The sequence below is a fragment of the Scomber japonicus genome, chromosome 23 (genome assembly GCF_027409825.1).
Source record: "Scomber japonicus isolate fScoJap1 chromosome 23, fScoJap1.pri, whole genome shotgun sequence".
Lineage (NCBI taxonomy): Eukaryota > Metazoa > Chordata > Actinopteri > Scombriformes > Scombridae > Scomber > Scomber japonicus.
In genome coordinates, this window is record NC_070600.1 from 14,126,593 (window position 1) to 14,150,422 (window position 23,830).

Genomic DNA, 23,830 nt, shown 5'->3' on the forward strand with positions numbered 1-23,830 from the left:
CACATCATCATCATCATCATCATCTTCATCATCTTCATCATCATCATCAATATGCAACAAATCAAGTGTGTCATGAAATATGGATAGAGGGAGAGACAATAGGAGACATCCTGTCCAGCAATTAAACTTCTAAAATGGAAAATATTTGCATATTCATAGATAATGGATTTTTAATCAAGTAGTAGGAGAAGGAGTAGATTTAAGGGTTTAAAAAAATCCACCAACATAATCATAGTGGAAGAAAGCATAACACTCAAATAATATCATTTCAAACAGATTATTTAATGTCTTGGAACATGCTGTTAGTTGAAGATATGAGCTTTATTTCAGGTGTAGTTATGTTTTGGCAACTACCTGTGTGCAGCCTGTTGGAGGTGAGATGCTGACTATTTTGCCCTCCTGGCACCTCACTTCCAAGCTTTTATGGTGGATATAACAATGTCACCCTATCTGTGCTTTTGCTACTGAAAGAGCACAGTCATGTTCACACAGCTACCAGAGGTCCCTTGTCAGGCTAAGGCAAACATATGTCATTTTAAGTATTTCAGCAAATTAGCAGTGTTGTTTGTATAACAAGAAAGATCCATAAAGATAAGACGTTGAGAGGTGGAGGTATGCGTGTGTGTTGTGATGGGGTCCATTACCTTCTAAAGGGTGATTAATTGACTTAAAAGGTGTTCACTGCACATGCCTACTGCAGAGCCAGAAGCTAATTCATCTAACACTGAACTGCCTGTCACCTACCGCTGATGCACACACCCCACTGCACACAAATGATCAACTGTGAACAACCATGAGCTCACACAATCATGAATAATGCACAACTTTGACTGACACTATTTAAACGTATACATACTATATAGTGAATCAAACAATCCAGCTAGACACTCACACACAAACACACACAACATCACACCATTATTATCCCAGACTTCAATCACTATGAATGAATCCTATTAAGCTCCATTATTGCTTAGGGGATTTGGAGTCAAAGTGTGTCTCTCCAATCAGTGTCTAATCAGGTGTATTGATTAGTTAATTGCATGGTTATGACAATGTTATTCTGTCAATCTGAAAGTATCCATATCGATTGGGTTATAGGGAGGAGTGAAGGGAGAATGTGAGGAAGAAAATGACTAAGAAGGAAACACAAGGGAGAAAGAGACCGAGAAACAGAAGCAGAGTAGAAAAAGATGAGGATAAAGCTGTGAGAAGGGAGTGAACACAAGTTTTCACACTTTCTAGTACTTCATGATATTCCATCCTACTTTTTTTTAAGCAAAAAATGGTTGTTTCTGTGCTGAACTACCTCGAGTGTTGCATATATCTACTCCCTGAAAGAAGAGACTTTCTCACACTTTGGTTCCTACCCATCTTTCCTCTGCAACCAAGGACAGATGAGGAGCATCACTACGGTTACCATATCCATGACAACCTCTCCTGCTGCTATTATTGGGCATGTCGTCAAGGAGACAGAGCGGCACATTATGGGATGCAGACAGAAATAGCAGTCATGTACCAGAAGCAATACAACAGATCTCTGGTATTACATAAGAAAGGCTTGTGCAAATCTAATGAGGGGGTGCCATATTGATTCTAAGAGTCAGGCTCGATCACACATTAGGTCAGGGGTAATTATATAGAACATCAGCACAGTCCTGATGCAGCTGTTTTGAGTAGTATTTCATGAAAAGATACAACTCTGTTCATTTGCAAAGAACAAAAACTTTGGACAAAAAAAAGCACTGAAAGGCAAAGGTGACACTGTAATGAATAACTAAAAACATCTAGTAGTAGTATAAGAACAGTGGTCATATTATTGGCAGGGTTTCCTACTGGTTAAACAGTAATGATTTACTCTCAGCAAATGTCCATGAGTGTTACTATCTAAAACAGTCAGTGTAATGTGTTCTGAATAAAACCATCAATGATTCAGATGTGAATGTAATTAGAATGCACTACAGTAAGAAGCACAATTGAGACTGTGGCAAATCAACAAACAGGAAGTAATATGGACTCTAGCAGTGTTGGTTTAATTTCTGTCTTGCAAATACAAGGAAACACTGAATATGATCAATTGCGAAAGTTAGTTTTCATTTTGGTTCCTTTAATGGAAATACATACATGTGCAGTGCCAGACAATACTTTGGACAGACTCTCTCATTCAATGAATATGAAGTACTGTATATAAATCAAGTACTTTTTGTACACCTTAATGTAACATTTATATTAAACTGCCCACATTAAAATAGAGAGCTGTACAGAGAGTTGTGCAGTAACTGGATTTTGGGGTGGATTGTAATCCACACAAGACAGATGCTACAAAATAGGAATGAGGTCTATTTAAAACCATTGGAAATTATGTTTTGCACTTAATGATTACATTTGAGTGTAAAACATTAGATCACACACTTGACAACAACTGACCTAAACCAGCTGATGCCTCACAACAGTATAAATGGCCTATTAATCAGGCTGACACTTATGCTGCATTCCCCCTGCCACCCTTACAAAAGACTGTTTGTTTTTTTTACTTTAATACTTGTTAATGCCAATCACACACAAAAAATTACAAAATAAACAAACACACACACACCCACACACACGCAAAGATATAAGTTCAACCATATACTTAAGCCTCTGGTCCATCAGCACACTGCTTCCTGTCTGTCACAAGGTTATAAAACTAATTGACAACAGCTGTGGTGGCGGTGAGTAGGTTTGTGTGTGTGTGTGTGTGTGTGTGTGTGTGTGTGTGTGTGTGTGTGTGTGTGTGTGTGTGTGTGTGTGTGTGTGTGTGTGTGTGTGTGTGCGTTTTATCTTTCATTAACTGTAGAGTCTACAAACTAACGCAAGAATAGAAGACCTGAAAATAGTTTTTTTTTTTAGGTCAAACTCCTGATCCAAGTGTGTATGTGCTTGCGAGCCCTTGCTTCATATACAATTTCAAAATGGCCTAACAAATAGCATTCAAATTCTTCGTGTTGACAGACATTAAGGAACAGACTCACTATTATTATCTAGGCTAGACTATCCTGTCTGTCTTTGGGATGTTACTGAAAGCTAATCAGAAGTGGAAAAAAAACAAAGCTCTTTTAAAAGTCACAATGAATGATCTTGCTTATATTCCATGAGAAAAGTAATTATTTTCACAAACTATTCATTACCTCAAGGTGCATTATAAATTCTGTCTGAGTCACATAGTATATATTATTTTCGGGTTCATTCATTAGCTCTCTACTCATAATTTCCATATTTCTGGCATGATTGGATGGCTGAATAATACAAGTGGAATCTTTTCAAAGATAGGAAACCAATGGAGAGCTTAAATAGGTTAAAGAATAGCCTGAATTTTAAATCATTAACTGTAATGTGATCACTGACACCCAATCTGTAAAGTCTTAGATTGGCTCTGTTACAGGAAAAAGGATTGTAATTGCACTAACACATTAATGTATGTATGCCCTCCTACAGTATTCAGAGAGCTTAAGAGAAGCAGAGAGAGTGGGTGATGGACACAGATTGAGAAGATAAAAACAGCTGTCCTCCTTCAGTCCTATTTACTCTTCTACTGACTCACTGATACACTCTAACACTGTACCATTTAAGGAGAAACTAAAGGGTACGCTGAAAGTAAAAACAAATAGAAACAAAAGTGATTCCTCCAATCAGAGATGAAATCCCAAAGTAACTTTATGACACACACATGGCCAAAAAAAGAAAAAAAATGACCCTGAAAGACCTTTTGCTTGATCATGTCACCTTTGGCCTTTCAAAGGTTTCTAACAACTGAAACCTTTAAATGTTGATATGTGAGCACACACTGCCCTAATAGTTATACTGCAGTATCATTCTTAGAAAGAAGGACATAAAGATGGACAAGGTGACAGATGTTACATAGCCTCAGAGGGATTAGTCCCCTCTTCATACTAAAACACTGGCATATGTCTCACTCTCTCTCTCTCACACACACACACACACACACACACACACACACACACACACACACACACACACACACACACACACACACACACACACACACACGTAATCAAATTGGTTCGTATAAACGCACAGCAACACACTGATTTACACACACTATCGCACTAGGGTAAGCAGCCAGGTTTAGGTAATTAGATAAGAGGTTTGGCAAAGAGCAGTCAGAACAACTGACTCTTCCTTCAAAACATCTGTTGCTCAAAAAACATCTTTGTTTTGTAAGTCATATTTGTTCTACTTTGAAATATATTAAATTACTGTATAGTACATTTAGTACATTAGAGAAAATGACATTTTGGCAACCACAAAATCAATCCTTAATCAAAACAACTCAAATCAGTCCACCCAAAAGAGCTCACAATTCCTCAATCAAAACAACTATTTTCTCCTTAGCCAAAATGTTTCTGCTGCCAATGGGGAAATGATTCTTAGCCTTTGATCTAATCAACTCACATCACTTCATTTGATATAATTCAAGAGTCCTCAGTCAAAATAACTCAAACCCTCCATTTTCTGCAGGACTCTAAGCAGAACATTATAATCCACAACTCCAAATTGTGATGTCCCTCTCTTCCCCTTTTTCCTTGGGCTTCTTGGCTCAGGAGCCAGTGGGTTGGGCTAGAGAGGACGTCAGGGAAACTATACCTACACCTGTGTAGTTTAGGCCTCAGCCTATTTAGCTGGCTGCTTCGTAATTACTTGCTCTCTTCTTTTCCTTCCAGGCCTCCACCAACCAGATGGGTTAGACTTTTGGTTTTGGTTTTGTTGGCACATATCGCACCACACATTTCTCACTCATCCACACACTGCATTCCTGCCTGATATAACTGACTATCATTGTTGTTTTAACTTAACTTTGTAATAAATATTATATATATACTCAAAGCAAGTTATTCAAGCAGTATTCAAATAAAGCTATTTCTTTTCTTTTGTCCCACTCTATTTTTTTCTTTGTTCCCTCTTGCTCCAATCTTTGTCATCCACTCACTTTGTCTTTCACTCTTTTCACTTGATCCTCCCTGTCTATCACAGCAGTCACAGCTTCATACAGCATCCCCCCACTCCTATTAGATACATGGCAGCAATCACACACATACAGTGAAATTAGCTGGAAATGTGCAAGTTACATGCTGCTTAGTAATGCTAATTAACTGCAAAATCTGCTGATGAAATATTTCATACCACCATTAACCACTCAACTATTAACATGGGAAGTCAAGAATGTACATCTCAAAAGGAATCTCGGGTGCTACAAACACATCCCACCAAGAATGAAAAAAAACCCCAGCCATCCAGTTTCTAAAATCATTCTTCAAATGAAAAGCAGTTTAAATATGTGCACTACTCACCAGGTTGGAGTTGGTGGCATTCGAGTCATCCTCGGGGAAGGGGATGTAGACGGCTAAGGCCACACAGTTAGCGAAAATGGTCATCAGGATGATGATCTCAAATGGTCTGAGAGGAGGGTTAAGGAACATACATAGCAGAACAGAGAAGTGCTTTATTGGTTCCTAGTAAATGAGACCAAAAACAAGACCTGAGGTCCAGGCAGGGTCCTGCTCTATTGCTCTCAATGTCAATATGTCTATATAGCTAAAATCTATGTGAGATCAACTTGTGTGATGCCTGTAATCAACCATTACCACAAAAAAAACTTAGATAAACTTTTCTAACAGCTACTTTTTTACTATTCATTACTTGATAGCAAATCATGCTCTACGACAGTGGTCTCTCTCGATTAGGGTCTGTTGGGGTCAACCACACTTTTGATTGAGTTGAACTGTCCTCAGGTCTACTTTAGACCGGACTGTCCCCAGGTCCCTTCCTGATTCGCTACCTTTATATCAAAGTTCAGGTAGAGTTTTCATGAAGCTGTGAAAATCTGTAGAACACTGTACAAAATAATACAGACTGACCTATGATTATCCTAATGTAAAGAGTCTTCATATGAGGCATGTTATCCTTTTAAACAAGCTAATACATCCTTACATAAGCAGAGGTATATATACACACAGCAAAGTGCACAACCAGTGTACACAATGAGAGAGATCAAAGCGGTTAAGTTTGCCTTTTTGTTAACAATAAGACATATTGGGTCACTTAGGAGCCTCTTTGTGTGTGTATGGGGGGCGGGGGGGGGGGGGGTTAGAGAGACAGTGCATTCCCTAATATGGGTGCGGCGAGGAGCAGGCCTGTCGCGTGGAAGACAGGATGTGGACAGAGAAAAGAGTGAGAGCGAGATGGAATGAGAGAGAGGAGAGACACGGAGGGTCTTTATTTGGAACGGTCCTTGAGAGGGGAGTGACCTCATTATTTTTGGCCTCAGCGAGAGAGCGAGAGACAGAGAGACAGAGAGGAAAAGAGGGATACAAAGTGAGAGAGAGAGAGAGAGAGAGGGCGAGAACTGAGAGGAGGAGTGAGTGAGGGAAGGAGAGAATGTGAAGGAGAGATAGAGGAGGTCTGGTTTTCATCAACACAATTACTAACTGCCACTGCTGTCACCTCCCTCCACCTCTTTGCTCTCCCTCTGTTCTCTTCTTTAATTCCTTCCTTCCTTACTTTTTCCCTTCCAACAATTCCTTCCCTCTTGGCTGCATGTCAAAACTGTCTAGACTCCACATCTTTGTAGTATAATATGAACACCATTGCATTGATGAGGTGCAATGTCAGAAGATTGAATCCAGAGGACAAACCATAAGGTACTGCACTATAGCTTCTTAATTAAAAGTTACAGATTTCAAAGTGACATTCATGTTCATCATGTGACTGCATCATACCACGAATGCAGCTTTTTAAGTTTTAGACCAAGGTCCAATCACTTTCTGCCTTGAATCTTTGGCTTGGCTAGACATTAAAACAAGCAGAGTTTTGAGAGTGGGAAACCAGTGAGGGATCATGTCTGTGTTGCTGCACTACAATCACGACTGCTACTGAGTGCATGTGTAAAGGGGGTTGGATATGGGTGTGCATGTGCAAAAAAGAAGTACAATGTTGGTGATGTATATCAGAGGAAATACATGAAAGTCTACAACCCTACCCAGACTAAGACATAGCAGCAACAAGTAGCTGAGAAATTTGAGCCAGAGTCAGAATATTTGAGAAATATGGCAGAATGGAAAAACAAAAGATCCATATTTTTCACTGCATTACCTTATATCTATAATGAAACTGAAAAAAATAAAACATCACAGGACATTCACAGTGATGGATTACTGTACAAATCTAAAGTACATTTTGAGTGTAGAACTCAATGCAGTAAAATGAATAGAAACCAGTGGCTGTTTGCAAGGTAAGGTAAATGCATGCTATACTTGGAGGAAATAGTCTGCTCTTGTGTACATCACTACGTTGTTATTTTCAATTGGACAAGAAAAATCATTGTTTTGACTTAATCCTATTTGTGTACTTGAAATTTACATCAGGAAGTCTGGCAGCTAAAGTATACAAACATTAACTTCTCTGCAACTTCTTAAGTTGACTTCAGATGTTCATCACCATTACATTCATAAACAGACACTGTAAGAATCTGAGTCAGTATTATGAGAGATACATTTGCTGAGTGTAGAGAGACAACTATTTTATCAGCTCTCAACTTGAGCGCAAAGCCACATCGTTATTTGACTATTATGCATGTCATTTAGTAATTTCCAGTTAGGCCCCATGCAATTTCCAAATCATCAAATGTTATCTTGAGTAAAAATGTCCACTCACACTTGTCCAAATTTATTTCCAGATTCAGAGAAATGCTCCACCCCAGCAGCAGAGGACAGTCACCACTTCAACACCCCACTCTCTTTATTCTTGGACAGCATACTCTGCGTTAAGACAGAGCTGAGTAGCTCACTGTTCATTTGTTTATTCAGAGTTTATTAATACTAAATGTGTTGTGTGTCCAAGCATGCCATGTGAAAATACTTTTCTCTGACTGGCTGTACAGCTTTGATATCCAGTTGTGCTCATGACACATAGTTGCAAAGCCCTGAAGCCCCGCCCCTCTGCTGCAGAGCTGAGCTGCTTGCTGTCCAGTTGTTTATGAAAATTTATTAATACTGAACATGTCACGTGTCCAAATTACACCAAATTTGATGCCGTGCTTCCTTGGATCGCCAGCAATACAGCCGCCAAGTGTGAAGTAGATCAGATGGGGGGTTTTTTACTTGTCCCCAAGAGTATTTGAGTATTTACGCAGTACTGTTTCTAATAGATTTGAATGGCTGATGAGTAATCAAACTGTCTGTGCAAATAAATAACTAAGTCTTAGTTTAAATAATGAGTGAACTTTACAGCTTTAATGATCTCATATTACCTATAATCACATTAGCAATCTTGCTGTGTGTGGCCCCACTTGAAACAGAACTGAAATCCATTTAAGAACCTTAACTACAGTTTTAGAAATTGCCCTGCAGACAGCTAAACAGAAAAAAAGTGTATTTTTCTTTTCACGGTGGGGCTAATATTTTGTTTATGTTTGGATTAAGGACTGACCCTTTAACATCATCAGCCACAAGATCATTCTGCTCATTCAGCCTAGGACCGAAATCCATCAAAGTTAATCACTCACCCTTGTAGCCTGGGCTCATTAAAACACACTCCAGACATGCGGGTTCCACAGAAAAACAGGCCTGTGACTCACTCTGGGTTCCTGACCTATAATTTAAAAAACCCTTGAGGTCTGCTTCCATCAACATGATAATAAATCTATGTCCGCTGTGCTGTTGAGAGCAAAACAACATTGGATGATGTACAGAAGGCCCCGAATAAAGAATCAAACCATGTACGAAGCCTATTAATAAAGTACATTCATCAGCATAACAACAGCAAATTATCCATCTTAAATGGCATAACAGAAAAATAACATTAGTAGTAGTAAGGATTTTGCCCAAAGCTAACTGCAGGAATTGATTCTGACAGATATAAATAATGGAAATAATAAAAAAGAATTTAACCAGCAAACAGTTAGCTCAGCAGGTTTCACAGCTGACATGATGCAGTATTCACCAGGGGGGTTACTGACTGAGGCATTTTGGAATTTAACATATACATTCAGCATTTTAACAAGATAAGCGTACAACACACAACAAATTGTCACAGTGTGAACGCATCCATATACACACTGGGATGCTGTTATTGCTGAAGATACTCTGCATTCAGCAGTTGGCTCATATAAACACCACATGCAGCTCACAATAACACAGATAATCTCTCATCTTGACAAACCCAAATAAGAAACCTGGGACATGCTGATATTATCTGCGAGAGCAAGCTCAACACTCTGTTATATTCAGAAAATATATGTTTTCCTGAGTTGAAAATACATACCAATAGTGTAACCCCTTATGTGACCTGTTGCAATATATAAGCTGTATAGAAACTGTGCCAGTGTGAGTGAGTGTGTGTGTGTGTGTGAGTGTGTGTGTGTGCATAAATGTACTCAGTGACACCTTTTCAAACCTACCACTTAGAGTGATTTCATGCAGAGAACATGTTACTTAGACGAACACTTGCACACACTCTCTTGTTGTCCCTCACACTGACCTTTCAATGTGCAGGTAATGCTTAAATGCTATAATTACAATGCATGTGAAAGTGCTGCATGTGTGATTTTCAGTCATTTATCATTTGTGAGTAAGTAAGAGTGTTTATGTGAGTGAGTGTTTGCTTGCATGTGTATGTGTGAGCTTAGATAGGCCCCATCGACCTGTTGAGAGCAGTAGCTGTTGTCATGGTAACAGAGGGGGAAGAGAGGAAGATTTCGGATCTGCTATCTCTAGAGACTGAGGTACTCACAGAATACAGGACACACACAGGACTACACAGACAGGAAAAGCCTATAGAATACAAACAACACATAAATGCATAACTACATAACTACAGGAATGCACACAGTACACAAACTCACCCACAAACTCATGTTCAAACACATGCTGCATCCAGCATGTGTTTGAAGGCCCTGACTGAAGTTATGAAGGACATCCAAAGCAGTTATAGACAAGCAGAGACAGATTGGCAGGTTGATAAGGTTTTTTTAAACTAGCGAAGGACAAAATTTACTGTAATTTTGTCCCTTTCTGCTCTGTATGGCTCAGACTCGATCATGTTTACCTTTTTGGCTCTTTTTTGTCTTTCATTCTCCCAACAAGCTCTCTTTCTCTCCCTCCCTTTAGAGTTATTTAAATGAGTGATGGAGAATTGTGAGGCGATGATGTGAATGCTCATCAGTCTTCGGATAAGACTGTTCCAATGACCCTGTGGGTTTATGCATTTTCCCTCCATTCATTTTCTTTTCTTTTTTAAGATCAGCACAGCTTGACAGTTCAGTTTAAGGTGAACTATTGACATCATGACTTTTGATGACTGATATAAATACACATGATGATCAGCAAGGACATTGCATGTATTCATCCCTTCACAGCAAACTCACTTGAAAAGGCTGTGCTGTTCCCATGGGAAAATGTGTTTTTAAGAAAACATGTCCATCATTTGAGTGATACGAAAAACTGCACACCATTGTGAACACAAGAGCCTGCAGTTTCACATTAAACTAAGCCAAGCGAATGTAAAATGCCAAGCGAATGTAAAATGATGTCACTATCTGGATATGAAAAGCGTGAAGTATGAAAAGTATGAAATTCAGGTGTTTGTTACAACTGTCTTGAGAATACGTTGCAAAGGCTGCACAACCAAGAACCTGAAACTAAATAAGAAGAATGTGGATAGTGAAAATGCTATTTGTGAGGTGACATATCTGCTCCTGTTGTGTTTTTGTGTGCCTTTTCTTAAGGATAAGGTTGGCGATATTCTATAATTTTGTTTATGTCAACAAATCCTATGAAAAGACTAGGATTTGGTACTGTTACCCAACTGTATCCTTTTTTCTGTATTTTACTCTCTCTGTAATGACACAAATGTCATTTCAGTTTACAAATTTCTAAATATAAAATATATGAAATAAACTGGTGTCCATGTTCTTGGAGATGATTACACTATGAGACCATGTCCACACAGATGACAAATGATTGTTAGATCATATCACTGATGGTTTTTGGTCATTTAATGGAATTTGTCAACAATAAGAAGAATAAAGAATATCACCAGACTTATCTTTTTAGCTTGCTGGAAAAAATGTTGCACTGCAGGTAATTCTGATTGGATGTACAGTATATGTTGTAACTGTTAAAATTCAGAGCTTCAATAAAAAGATGGAAAACATTCCTTAGAGGTCACTCTTTGGCTTAAAAAATGTGGGAGAGACCTATGTGTTGAATAAAATTACAATCATTATAAACCTACAATGTTATCAGCTCTGATTTATTCAAAGTTGAAAATTTCCAAAAGCAATATCCTCACTCATTACTTGCCCTCCCCCTGCTGTGTCATTTTTCTTGTTTACCTTTCCCGTTCTACCCTTGAACGCTTTTTCTCTCTCCCTCCCTCCATCCTCAGCTACTCTGCTCCATCATCTCTACTGTCAACATCCATGTCCTGCCCACAACCCTGCCCTTCTCATTTCCCTGACCCCTCCTCTTCTTCTCCCTCTCAGGACAATGTGTGACTGAGTCGATGCTCATGTGGACCCCTCTCCTATTATAGATCACTTTGACACTCTCTCTCTCTCTCTCTCTCGCTCTCACTCTCTCCTCTCTCTCTCTCTGAGGGAACTGAAGTCATTATGTTCTGCGGCTTAAAAAAGAGGGGGGAAAAAGTCCAGAGAACAGGAAGGGTAGAAAGGAAGGACGGGTGGAGGAACAGCAGGAATAAAGGGATTTGGACAGTCATAAGGGGGGACATGGATAATAAATGAAGGGAGTGTTGTGGAGATGGAGGATGGAGGATGGAGGGAGCATAGAAGGAATAGAGGCATGGATGGACCTGGGGGAGAGAGGATGAACGCGGTTTGAAAGAGCTAGGGGAGGGAGATATGCTGGGAAGAGGTGTGACGGAGGGATGAAAATGACATAATTTGTTTCATCCTCCTGTGAGGAAACAAAAAAAAGGATGTAGGATGAAAGAGAGAGAAGAGTGAAAGAAAAAGAAGGAGGAAGGGGAGCAAGCATTACAATGGCCGAGTGGAAAGGACAGAATCAGACATATTGAAGCCAGAGGACAGGGACATTGATTAATAAAGAAGAGAAGAGATAGAAGAGAGGGAGGCAATTCCTCAGTGTAACTCTGTTTAAAAGCTAGCGGTAAGCAGTGATTTTTTTTTTATTTCATGAGTTTCACCGCTTGACCATTTGTGTTTATTCGCCCCAAACTGAAAGCTAGCTAGCAACAGCACAATCCCACTGAGTCCCACTGTGTCTGTGGGATTGTGCATATGTGTCATGCTCAGTTCAGCCTCCGATTGAACTCAGAACTCACCAGGAAACTCCAGTCTCTCTCCTTTTCCTCCTTTCATCTCTGTACATTTTTTAAGTACATTGAAGTACGTGCACATTATTAGCCCAAACTGAGACATTTTCAACTCGCACAGATGCATTTTCAAATCAAAAGGCAAATTTACTATCCACCTTTGCATCAACTTTACATGACATTGCCATGCATGGCTATCCAACAAATTAATTAAGAATGTCATCTGTTTAACCTTTATAAACATGATACTTTCTTGAAAATGTTGCATTGCAAACAGTATAAAAACAAACTTGCACTCATGGTTAGTTAAAGGATACTTCCATTCTACGATGCTGATGCAGGCCCTGCGGATGGGGTTCTTGAGCGTGAGGCAGAGGAGGGCTCGCGGCGGCCTTGTGGCTGTCGTTGTGGTCTGTTTCTTGGGCTTGGAGCTGTAGTGTTGTCTCTTCCTTTGCGTGGAGCTGGCCGTGGAGATGGGCCCACCTCCTCCCAACCCGAGACCCGCCCCTCCGCCTGATGCCGCGTTGCCCATCATCTTCGCCTGCCGCGCTGCATCAATGGCTGCTTGCCAGCTCAGGGCCGCTCCCGGCGTGGGAATGTGCTCAGGGGCCAGGCCGACCACGCCGACCCCATGATTGACCCCGCCCCCTCCTCCACCATGGTCTCCGTGGCTACCTCCGCCACTGTGCTCGTTGGTCAGGCCAGGGGGAGGAGGGCGAGGAAGAGGGGGAGGGGGAGGGGGAGAGTAGTCGGAGCCTAAAGTGGAGAGAGGAGGAGGAAGAGGGGATAGGAAAGTTGAGTTTCAGTAAATCTTTATATCATTTTGCTTTAATGGCACACTTGGTTTGTAGAAGTTGATACAGCGTTTCAATCCGATACAGTTTAGTTATTTACTTTAGAGACCTCAAGAGGGTTTGAATTGTTGACGCATCAGTTAGTGAGCCCTGTATATTTTTCAGACACTGAAGGGTCACCCTGGAGAATAGACCAATGACTAATATACTCCCATCTGTCAAGCAAGTACAGCAGAGCTAACTGAATACTGTTTAGTTCCTGAGCATATTGCTGTCAATTCACTTTCTGGCAACATAAACAAACACAACTCATCAGACCAACAACTAAGCAGCTGATTAATGCTTATTCTTTGTGCTCACAAGTCCTTATCATTTTTTACATTCTGTGGTGCGTGAGCTTTTCCAACAACAGGTAGTGTAAGGAATTACAATTAAAAACTTCATAATATAATCATTCACAGAAAATAGGCAGATTTTCAAGTTACAAATTATAGTATGTTGCTATGTCATTGTTCATGGTCTAAAATCCAAAGCGTAATGACAACACATTTTGTAACTTTTAGAAGAACATTCCTTTATGTTGTTGCTAAGATCTTTATGGACACTAACATTTAGAGATTTAAAAACATATTTCTAGTGTTTCTGCCCAGGGACACAACCCACCCACCGGCCCACCTAGACACCGCCCACCACCCCTAAGCAGTCAACCCAGAAGAATAAAAGACAAAAGATTCAGTCAGTGCAGTAAAATGTAGAGTCTCGTCAGATCTGCAAGACTACAAGACAGCAGGCAACAAATGCAGTGAAATAAAAGAAGAATCTTAGAGAGAAATAAGAGAATTACAATAATCTCAGTGTGATTACATTATTGTATCACTCATTGTAGAAATAAGACTAAGTGAGAAGAAGTAAGAGAGAGCGGATTATCCATATTGTATGCTTAGCCAGATTAAAGACAGTTATAACATCCTGTCAGCTCCCCCTTCACTCTGATATCTGAACAAGCACTCTCACCCTGCAGCAGATTACACACACTGTCAAAGTACGCGGCATTTTCTGGTTTAAGACACTGCATGTGTGTATTACTTTTGGGTTAAAAAAAAAAAAAAGGTTAACACAAAAACAAATCAAGCAAATACACATGAAAAATGTAAAATGTTCATGAGAATGAAGACAGACGGCATTGCTTCATTGGAAAGTGCAGTTAGAGATAATACGCTATGCTGATAACTGATACATTTTTTAGCACAAATAACCCCCCAGTGGAAATAGAAATGATAATCTTGCCAGTGACAGTTCAATGCTTTCAGTATTTTCATCAGTACTTTAAGCAACATCAATATGCTGATTTTAAGATGAAATCACATTTGACCAAATGTGATTCCTAATGTCAAATTCACAAATCCCATAAAGCGCAAAGCCACTTTTCAGAGAATACAAAACTTCAAGAACCCCTGTAAAGTTAATCCAACCCGTGCTGTTACAACAGTGATAAGGAGAAGAAAGAGAGAAAGAGGGAAAAGTGAGAAAGAGATGAGCAGGGGTTAGAGAGGGGAGGCGGGGAGATAGACTTATCCCGTATGCTTAGGACGATTACAGCGTGGTTACAATATCCGCTAAAATCCCATTCCTCTCACTTCAGAGCTATAAGTTTCTACATATGCGCTCACTGAATGATGGTGGGATCATTACATCAGATCCTGTGTGCATCACACACACACATATACACGTATACATACATACATACAGTATATCCATAAGCAGATGCATCCAACCTTTAATGACCTATTGTCATTTCAAGACTATGTATCATACCAAATGTACTGTGTGATTTAACAGACACTATACAATACAGTGAGAGGCTCACAGCATGTGTGTAAAATGTCACACCAACCTCGAACCCAACTGAGCTGATAATTTCCATAAATCACAGCCCCAAACTGGATACATTGTGCTGTACTAATTGTGTTTAATTTATGCATATGTAGAGGATTTACTTCAAGCCAGAAAACTAACAAAATCAAATATGTGGTGACTTAGCTACTTAAAATGTGTCTACAAACATTCATTCAAATGAAACTAAATGAAGGTCTATAACTTGAAAAATAACTGTGCTCAATACAGTAGACTGGTTCCTATCACTATTATATTATTATACATTCATTATTTTAGTATTAACTGTATTATTACTGTCAGCAACATTTTCATATGGTCCAAATGGAGCTAGCATTAATTAAGAAATGCCTCATATGTTTTGGACAGTATTTGAATAGGAAACGTAACCAATTAATATATAATTCAAATCACTTGGTAGAGTATTATTTTCACCAAAATGTAGTAAAGTATAACCATAAAATAGTAAGACAGTCTAGCATTGGATTTAGCCTACCATGAGCAGGTCGGTTAGCAGCATACAGTCTATGGTTAGCAGTCTATGTTAGCATCTATGTTAGCATCCATGTTAGCATCCCTTTCCCTCATACCGCAGTGCAGTCATGACATTATAACAAATACAACAACTTAACAATATTTAACATGTCAAAAACGTTGAGGTTACCAGAATACGTTTTCCTCAACTTTAGGTGTAAGTTAGCAGCTACCGTCATGAGCTGCTCATAGTGGAGCTAAATGAACGTCAGCCTTTCCTACTGCAGCAGGTGCAGCTAATTAATAAGAGGAGGTGCACCTATTAGTGAGGTTTGGCAGATATTGGGCTACCTGAAGGCGGAGGAGGGAGACATGTGCACACCGCACGATGCTGGCATGCATGGAAAACCAAAACAAGAACGTGATAATACCAGGTAGCTAAGCTGTTTTTTGACTAATATTCGTGTACAGCGTGTTACTGTCAGATTTGATTGTGTGTGCGTGTGTATGTGTGTGTGTGTGTGTGTGAGAGAGAGAGAGAGAGAGAGATTTGTATGATAAAGTGTTTTTAAGATTGTTCATTTGTTTTCCTTGGAGGGGGGGGGGGACTTGTTATACTTTATTTTACTTGGCATTATTGATGTACTTTATGGGCTACAAGTGACTAGTGACATCCCCCCCACACATAAACCTGTCGGCTGCTAATGTGACCAGGCTTGTACTGTACCTATTATTACAGTTAATCCTTTTGTTTGTTTTATGCCTGATTCCTGATACAGTTTTAATACTCAGCATGTGGGAATTTTACATTATGACTTGTTTTATTGATATTGCTGTTTGTTGGTTTTATTCCTGTGATTTTTTTTTCTCTGTTTTATGTCAAGCACTTATATTTGTTGTCATAAGTGCTACATGAATACACTTTATTATTATCATTGTTGAGGTACAACTGGATTACCTCAAATATAGTCTTAAAACAAATGCAACAATACAAGACACATCTGTAAATATTTAGGAGTCTAAAGTGTCTTGAATAAAGTGATAGCCCGGTGCCCAAGGAGGTGCTCTTTACATTCACCAGCAGTGAAGTCACTTGATATCAGAAGCAGCTGTTCCTTATGGGAAATACTGTACCACTGAGGTTTCAATTAGGAGCATTTCTTTCATCTCATTACTTGGCTGTAACAATATTTTCCTAATGATCCCTAAACTCTGGGAATGGTTTTAGAGGGGGGGAGGGATTTGGCTTTATGTGATTTCTTTAAAAGCAGAGGACCTGAAATTCAATAGCAAGCTTTCCTATTAATATATACCAAGCATGAAAACACACACACACACACACACACACACACACACACACACACACACACACACATATTAAGCCTCTACATCTAGTATTGTCCCAGATGCTTCTCTATACTGGAAAAAAAAAGAATCTTTCTCTCCCCCATCAAATCCAGTGTGAGTTAATATCTGCTTCCTGACTGCTCTTGCACATCATCTCTCTCCTCACTATCTCTCACAAACACACACACACACACACACACATACACACACAATCACTTTCAGCATATTGTACTGCTGCGTGATCAGTTTATCTCTCACTGCCTGCCCCTCTCGCAGGGTGTACCCCACCGAGAGTGTGTGTTTGTAAGTACTGTATGTGTGTGCGTGTGTGTGTGAGCTGCATGTATGTGAGGATTAGAGGAGAGTAAAACTTTAATAATACTGAGCTGACTAATCTGTCTGTCTGACCGCGTGTCTCTCTGTGTGTCTGTCCTATCATATGCATATGCACAGTCATGCTGCGTGTGTGTGCATGTGCCTGTTGTACGACAGACTGCGTGCTGATGTGAGTGACTATAATTCCATTAGCAGCTCTTTATACTGGGGGGAGGGGGGGCCCGTGGAAATATGATTCTGACTGAAGGGGAAAGAGAGGAGAAGGAAAGGTTGAAGGGATGGAAGAAGAGAAGGAAAATTGGATGAAAGAAATATAGAGAGCAGGAGGTGGATATAGGAGGAGGTAACAAGATTGAGAGAAAAACTAGGGGGGCAGGTAAAGAAGGAAAAAAGAGGGTTGTTGAGAAAAATGGGTGGAGGGCTATGGTGTTTAACCACGAGTGACAAGACTTAATCCAATCATTTATCCATCCATCATATGACAGTCGAAAATATTTGACACTAATTCAGTCTGATAGTATTACTGTCAATGATGTTAGCGGACCCACAGACAAAGGCTTCCGCTGCACTTCAGTAAAATTTTAAAAGTACTACAGTCAAAGAAGCTCTACTTCAATTAATGTTTTTACTACATATAGGTCTAATAGAACAGTAAATGAGTACTAGAGATTAATATTCTTAAAGCACTGCAGTCAATGGAACAGCTGACGGTGAAAGTGCTACAGTAAAAAGTTTTAAATTTTAATACTACTCCCACTCTACAGTAATGGCTCTAGCAGTACAACAGTAGTTTTTCCCCTTTATACACCCTGTATGTCCCATTTGAAGCCTTGCATTTTTTTAAACGTGTGATGCTTTTTTTGCATTTTTAAATAATGCAATAGGTCTTTTTCACAGCAACCAGCCTATCATGCCGTAGTGGGAAAAGGACAGGTGTTACTAATAACATTAACGAGGCTTCTGTTGCATTCACCGGTCCCAGTAAGCCATGATGGTGTGACAGTGACTGCATGCACAATAACAGGACCCTGAAAAGGAAGCAGCTAAATGGAACTCATTAATTTTATATTTTATTATTCACACTTGTGCTCTTCCATACTGTGACACGTCTTCCATGAAAAAGACATGTCACACCTACAAAGGGCATCTTCAAGGCCGGCACACTCATGATGAATCACCACGGGTGATTCTAATCATTTTGGCTGATTAAACCTCTTCTCAGGACTCTTGTAGGCATGTTAGGAAGACTCTGCTTGACTGATCTCTCTTTTGTTGACTTTCTTGTGCTGGTTAGTGCATGGCAAATTCAACCTTTGTCATCTTTTAGGGAGTCCAGCAACCTTAAGTAATGCACAACATAGCTCTGCCCACTTTCAATCTGAGCAGAGGGCTTATCCACCAGAATAATTGGAACCACTTTTGTTGGTGTGCAGGGCCTTTAAAATACGCAGTCTGCAATATGCAAAACACACGCATAGGATGTATTTAATTATAAATAGGAACTGAGTTTTCCATGAAATGTGTACAAACCACTGTTGCTGAGACTGACAACATCTAAGCACATCATTATCAGTCGTAATACTGTAAAAACAGTCAGCTTTCACTCTAACTGAACTCGAAGTGAACCTCGCTGCAGCTGAACTTCACTGTGAACTGAACTGCACTGTAATGAGTTGTGATACAAACTCAAGTCAGTGGAGCCGTTATCTACTTAATGATAAAGACTGGAGAGAGATGCTATCACCGCAACTCCAAGCACTCTGCCGTAAAATGTCATTGGCACACACACGCGCACACTCACTTGCACGTACACAGAGTATAATACAAATTGTTCTGTCTAGTATTGCTTTCCAAGAATATACAGTTCCAGTACATATTACAGTAGCAAAAACTGCTTGAGGCTGAATAAACCTCATTCATACTTCCAAAGTCTTAAGTTGCTCTGTGCAACCAGATAACAGACAGAAAAGGGGACCAATCAGATTATCCTACCCTAAATTAGTCATCTCCTCTCTGTGCCCTACAAGTCCTTCTCTTATCCGTGTCCATCCCATCTCTCTGTCTTTCCCACTACATCTGCTTTCCCTTCTTCGCAACTCGTCCCAACAGGGGATCTATTTGGGTGGACAGTGATGATGTAGTTATCAGTCAATTAACTGATGATGACACCTGATCAGACACAAATTAATGGGACACACACACATGCAGGCACACACACAAACACACAGAGGGCCATCACCTTGCAGCAGCACTAATTCTGCATCTTAATAAAAAAAGTACAAATCTTATTAGCAGCCTTATCAAGGTCCAGAAAATTTCACACACACACACACACACACACACACACACACACACACACACACACACACATACAACAGTCCAGTCATCTGCCATCCCAGCTGAATTGTCCTTTCCTCTGAAACATGACCTCCTTTCTCTACTGTACCTCTTTTTTCCTCTCTCTCTCTCTGCCTCCTCGAGTCCTACATCTCTCTTATCCTCCCCTTCCTTTTTTCCTCCTCTTCGTCATCATTCCCAAACCCCTCATCCATCTCCCCTTCCCTACCTAACAGTCAATCGCAACCTTCTTCTCTCCTCTACCCTTCTGTTCTCTCGTTCCATCATCTACTTCCTCTTCATCCCTCCGTACCTATTAACAGTCACCCACTCCTCCTCCTCCTCCTCCTCCCTATACCACTCTTCCTCGTCTCCCTCTTTTCTCTCTAATCTATATAGCTGTCACTCCCTCCATTGACTCTCTAGCAGCAGGACAAGTTCATTTTCAGCCGCGCTCCCTTCCTCCTTCCTCTATCAATCTACCCCTCCTCATCTCTTCATTTTTCTCTATCTCTCTTGCTTCACTGCTTCTCACTCTTTCTCTCATCACTTCACTGTCATTTTCAAATAGCTGACAATTATTCTCTCCCTTGCTTTCGACTCTCTGTGTAGCTGAGAAAAAAAGTAGCTAGTCCGTCGCCAATTGGATCCACAAGACAGTTGCTTCCTCGCTTGCCTTTAACAACCTTTTTTTTTTTTATCATAAAGGCTGCGGATTCTAAATCGGTCTAAAAATAAAGCATGAAACGGCATTATGGATGTGAGGTCTTGTTTCATTTTTTGGCAGTACAGCTGTGATTGCCAGTGCTTCTGTTTTTTTTTTAGGGTTTGTCTGTCATCCCATCATACTTAACCCTCAGTATCATTGTCATCATACATACCACTTATAAGCATAATACTATTTTTATCCAGTTTATGTGTCATCCACTTACTCTCTCTCACTCACACACACGCAAAAAGTGTGTGTACAAACCCAAAAGCAGAATGAGGGCTCTTCTGTATCAGATGTGTACATGAATGTGCATGAATTCTGTATGCGCACACAAACACATGGCCTGTGTGTGTTTTGTGTGCGCATGTGCCTGCTTCTCATTTGTCTCTTGCTCCGTCCATATGTGCCCATTATGTGGCCGAGTGAGCACACCACACAGACACACCTGCTCCCCTTGACACACACACACACACACATACAAGCACACACTCATGCACACATATACACCTGCTCCCCTCGAAAGACAACACAAACGCGCGTACACACACAAACGCAGGCACACATTTGGTCCCCTTGATCTATGACCCTCTCAGCAGACGATTACAGTATGCACTGACACCGACACAGGCACACACACACAGAAAGCTTTCACAGCATGAGCAGGACATGCATGAGATTTACAAGAAAAACACATGAAGCGGCAAATTACATGCATGTGATCGGACCAAAGAGGCTGGCTAAACAAACATGACAACAAAACAAATTGAAAACTTATCATACTATATGTTCACTCAGGCAGAATATTCACCATTAATGGACAAATGGATGGCCTGTTGTCAAGGGAGATTTCTGCTCATTTACTGTACATTGAAAATGAAGTGCTTCTCATTTATCTGAATGCTACCAAGTGATAAACACACCTCTGCCTTTAAAAGTCGAGGTTGTTTGTCCTATTTTGCCCTGTCGACATAAAGAGGTGATAGCAAGCACATTTACTTTTTTTGTTATAAATGAGGTCAGCCCGACAACAAAATAGCTACAGGTATTTGTGCTACTCAACATTCATTTTCCGCAAGAGTCTCATTGCCCTGGCACATTTCATAGCTGCGGATGCTGGCTAAAAAACCCCAATCGTATATGGATTTATTCATTAAACTGTAACATACTGCTTGAGGTGGAAAGTGAAGTGTAGGGGAAAATGAGGAAGTCTGCGCGTGTTCATGTGCACGCTCCTCCACACATGAGATATGGCGGTAACATGCCATGGGAATAAGAGTGTATGAGTTATGCACTTGTGGTCGGTATTCAACAGCACATTGCTCACTGTCACATCTGGACTCTCTGGTTTATTACAGCCCAGCCGGGGCCCACGAGCTGTCAATCATAGTTCTGAAGCACTGATTGGTTGTTGCTTTCATACTCCCAGGAGGTCAGTGAGGATGGACTGTATGTATTTGAAGCATATAAGAAATAAGAAAATATTTTAATGCTACAAAATCAAGATTGTTGTTTAAGAAAATTAAAAGTGTGGCTGACCAAGTGATGTTACAGAGGGACAAATAATGAAATAATTGAATTTTCATTGTCTTGCAAGATTGCATGTTCTCCCCATCTTATGTTGTAAAATCATCGCAATGGCAAATTAATCAAAGCAGCTCACAGGGACCATAAAATGCAGCTAATTGTCATTCATCCCTATTTAAGTGACAATTGCTATAACAATGACAAACTACAGTAAATCATCAGAGGGATAACTTTGAGCTAAAGATAAGACTGAACAGTTTTAAGAGATTTCATTCTTCAGAAGTCGAATCAGATCCCTCCTTCTGGCTAGTTGAATAGTCTGAGCCAAATCTTATTTTTGAATGGCAGGGTGCAATATTGAGTTCAGTGCTAAGTGAAAGTCTTTAGACCCAACCTAAAAATATGACTTCAGAATATTGTTTTCAAGTGCTTTCATTTAATTTGAAACACACCTCATTATACTTTCAAATCTCTCACCACTTGGACACCCAACCCCATCTCCTCAAAATTATGTTTCTATAGTACTTTTTCAACATTTAACCAAAACCCCTTTAATCTTGCATCTTTTCTTTACTTAGACTAGATATAAAAACATGAATGCAACAGTTTAAAGTCTTAAAATAGCCAACCGTTAAGATTGTAAGGATCGAAGGCAGGCAGTAAATGTAACAAATGTCATCTAAATGACAGACGGTACAACCCACTGCCAAAAATGGGTGACGCCAGCAATACTAGTTTTAATGCTGATGTCATTGCTTTGTACGAGCAGCTTAGTACATACAGGTACAGAGTCATGATCTAATCCATTGCTGTAAACTACAATTTGATGATTACATTTTCTTCATTCTAATTGTTGAAATGTATCAGATAGCTGAAAATTAAGTCACTCTGCTATGATAAATAACAAAAGCAGTGCCAACATCAACATCAGCATCCCTGCTTGAAACATATGGAGCCGTGTTAGACAGGTAGAATGAATGTGGGGGTGATGCAAGTGAGGGCAAAGGAAAGAAACAAAGAAGATAAAAACAAAGAACTTGTGGGAAAAGAGAAAAGTCAGAGCGAGCATGAGGAGGAGGAAAGAAGAGCGAGAGTGATTGAGATACAGGTTGCGTAGAACAGGGAGGAGAAGGAGGAGAAGCAAGAGGAGGAGGAATTAAGGCTCGTTCACACTGCGCCTCCATGCCGACCTCACATACACACATATTCACACACACAGTGCAGGCAGCAGATATTAATAACTCCTTATTAATATTCATCTGCAGTGGAGAGATGTGAGGCCAGAGTAACCTAGATACGAACCGTCTCTCTACCTGTCTCTCGCTGCATCATTCCTTACATCCAATGTTCAAGCTCTCTACATAATTTCTATTTCCGCATGTTATAAAGAAAAAAACATTATGTGCCGCAAAGATTGAGGGATGGGTCAAAAACTACAATGTAGATTTAACAATACTAAGGTCCCGAAAATGTTTAGTTGGAGAAATTATGCATTTGACCGCTATGTTTTTGCTTTTTGACAAACACACTGAATGGATAAGGAGGATATGATATAAATAAAGGTTAAAACAAGTTAACATACAGTATTTCTTAATGAGGTGACATGCATAGGCTGTTAATCCATGTTTAATATTGCCTTGTTTAAATTTGTTTATCTCCTTTCTTGGTCTTCTTTCCCTTCCTTTTTTCCATATCTGTCCTTTACATGAGTAATAGGAACATACATGCTAATATATGTATTGAATGACATATGCCATTCAGACCACGCCTTTATCCAGAGTGCCTTTCAGTACAGTAATTGCATACATTTTCAGTACGTGTGGTGACACTGAATGGAATCCCTAACCTTGGCAAGGTCATTGCTATGCAAAACCAACTGAGCCATACATGACCACCTGTACAGTACAAAATCAAACAGCAAGTGGGAATATGTATATGGGAGAGAGCAACATAATAAAGATCAGCAAGAGGAAAGTATTTCCAAGTCAGTAGCAAAGACTTGAATGATCATTATCTGAACTGTTCTGTGCAACTGTGAGGAAATAGAACAAACATGCATGTT

General features: G+C 39.9%; 1 protein-coding gene across 1 annotated transcript in view; it reads right to left on the bottom strand.

Moving 5' to 3' along the window:
- The window catches only part of cacna1c (calcium channel, voltage-dependent, L type, alpha 1C subunit), a 178,317-nt gene that overhangs the window by 114,205 nt on the left and 40,282 nt on the right, over positions 1-23,830 (bottom strand). The window contains exons 2-3 of the mRNA XM_053314129.1: positions 12,669-13,107; positions 5,349-5,454 (exon numbers count right to left, since the gene is read on the bottom strand). Of these exons, the coding sequence (XP_053170104.1) occupies positions 5,349-5,454; positions 12,669-13,107 (545 nt within the window). The remainder of the gene's footprint in view (positions 1-5,348; positions 5,455-12,668; positions 13,108-23,830) is intronic.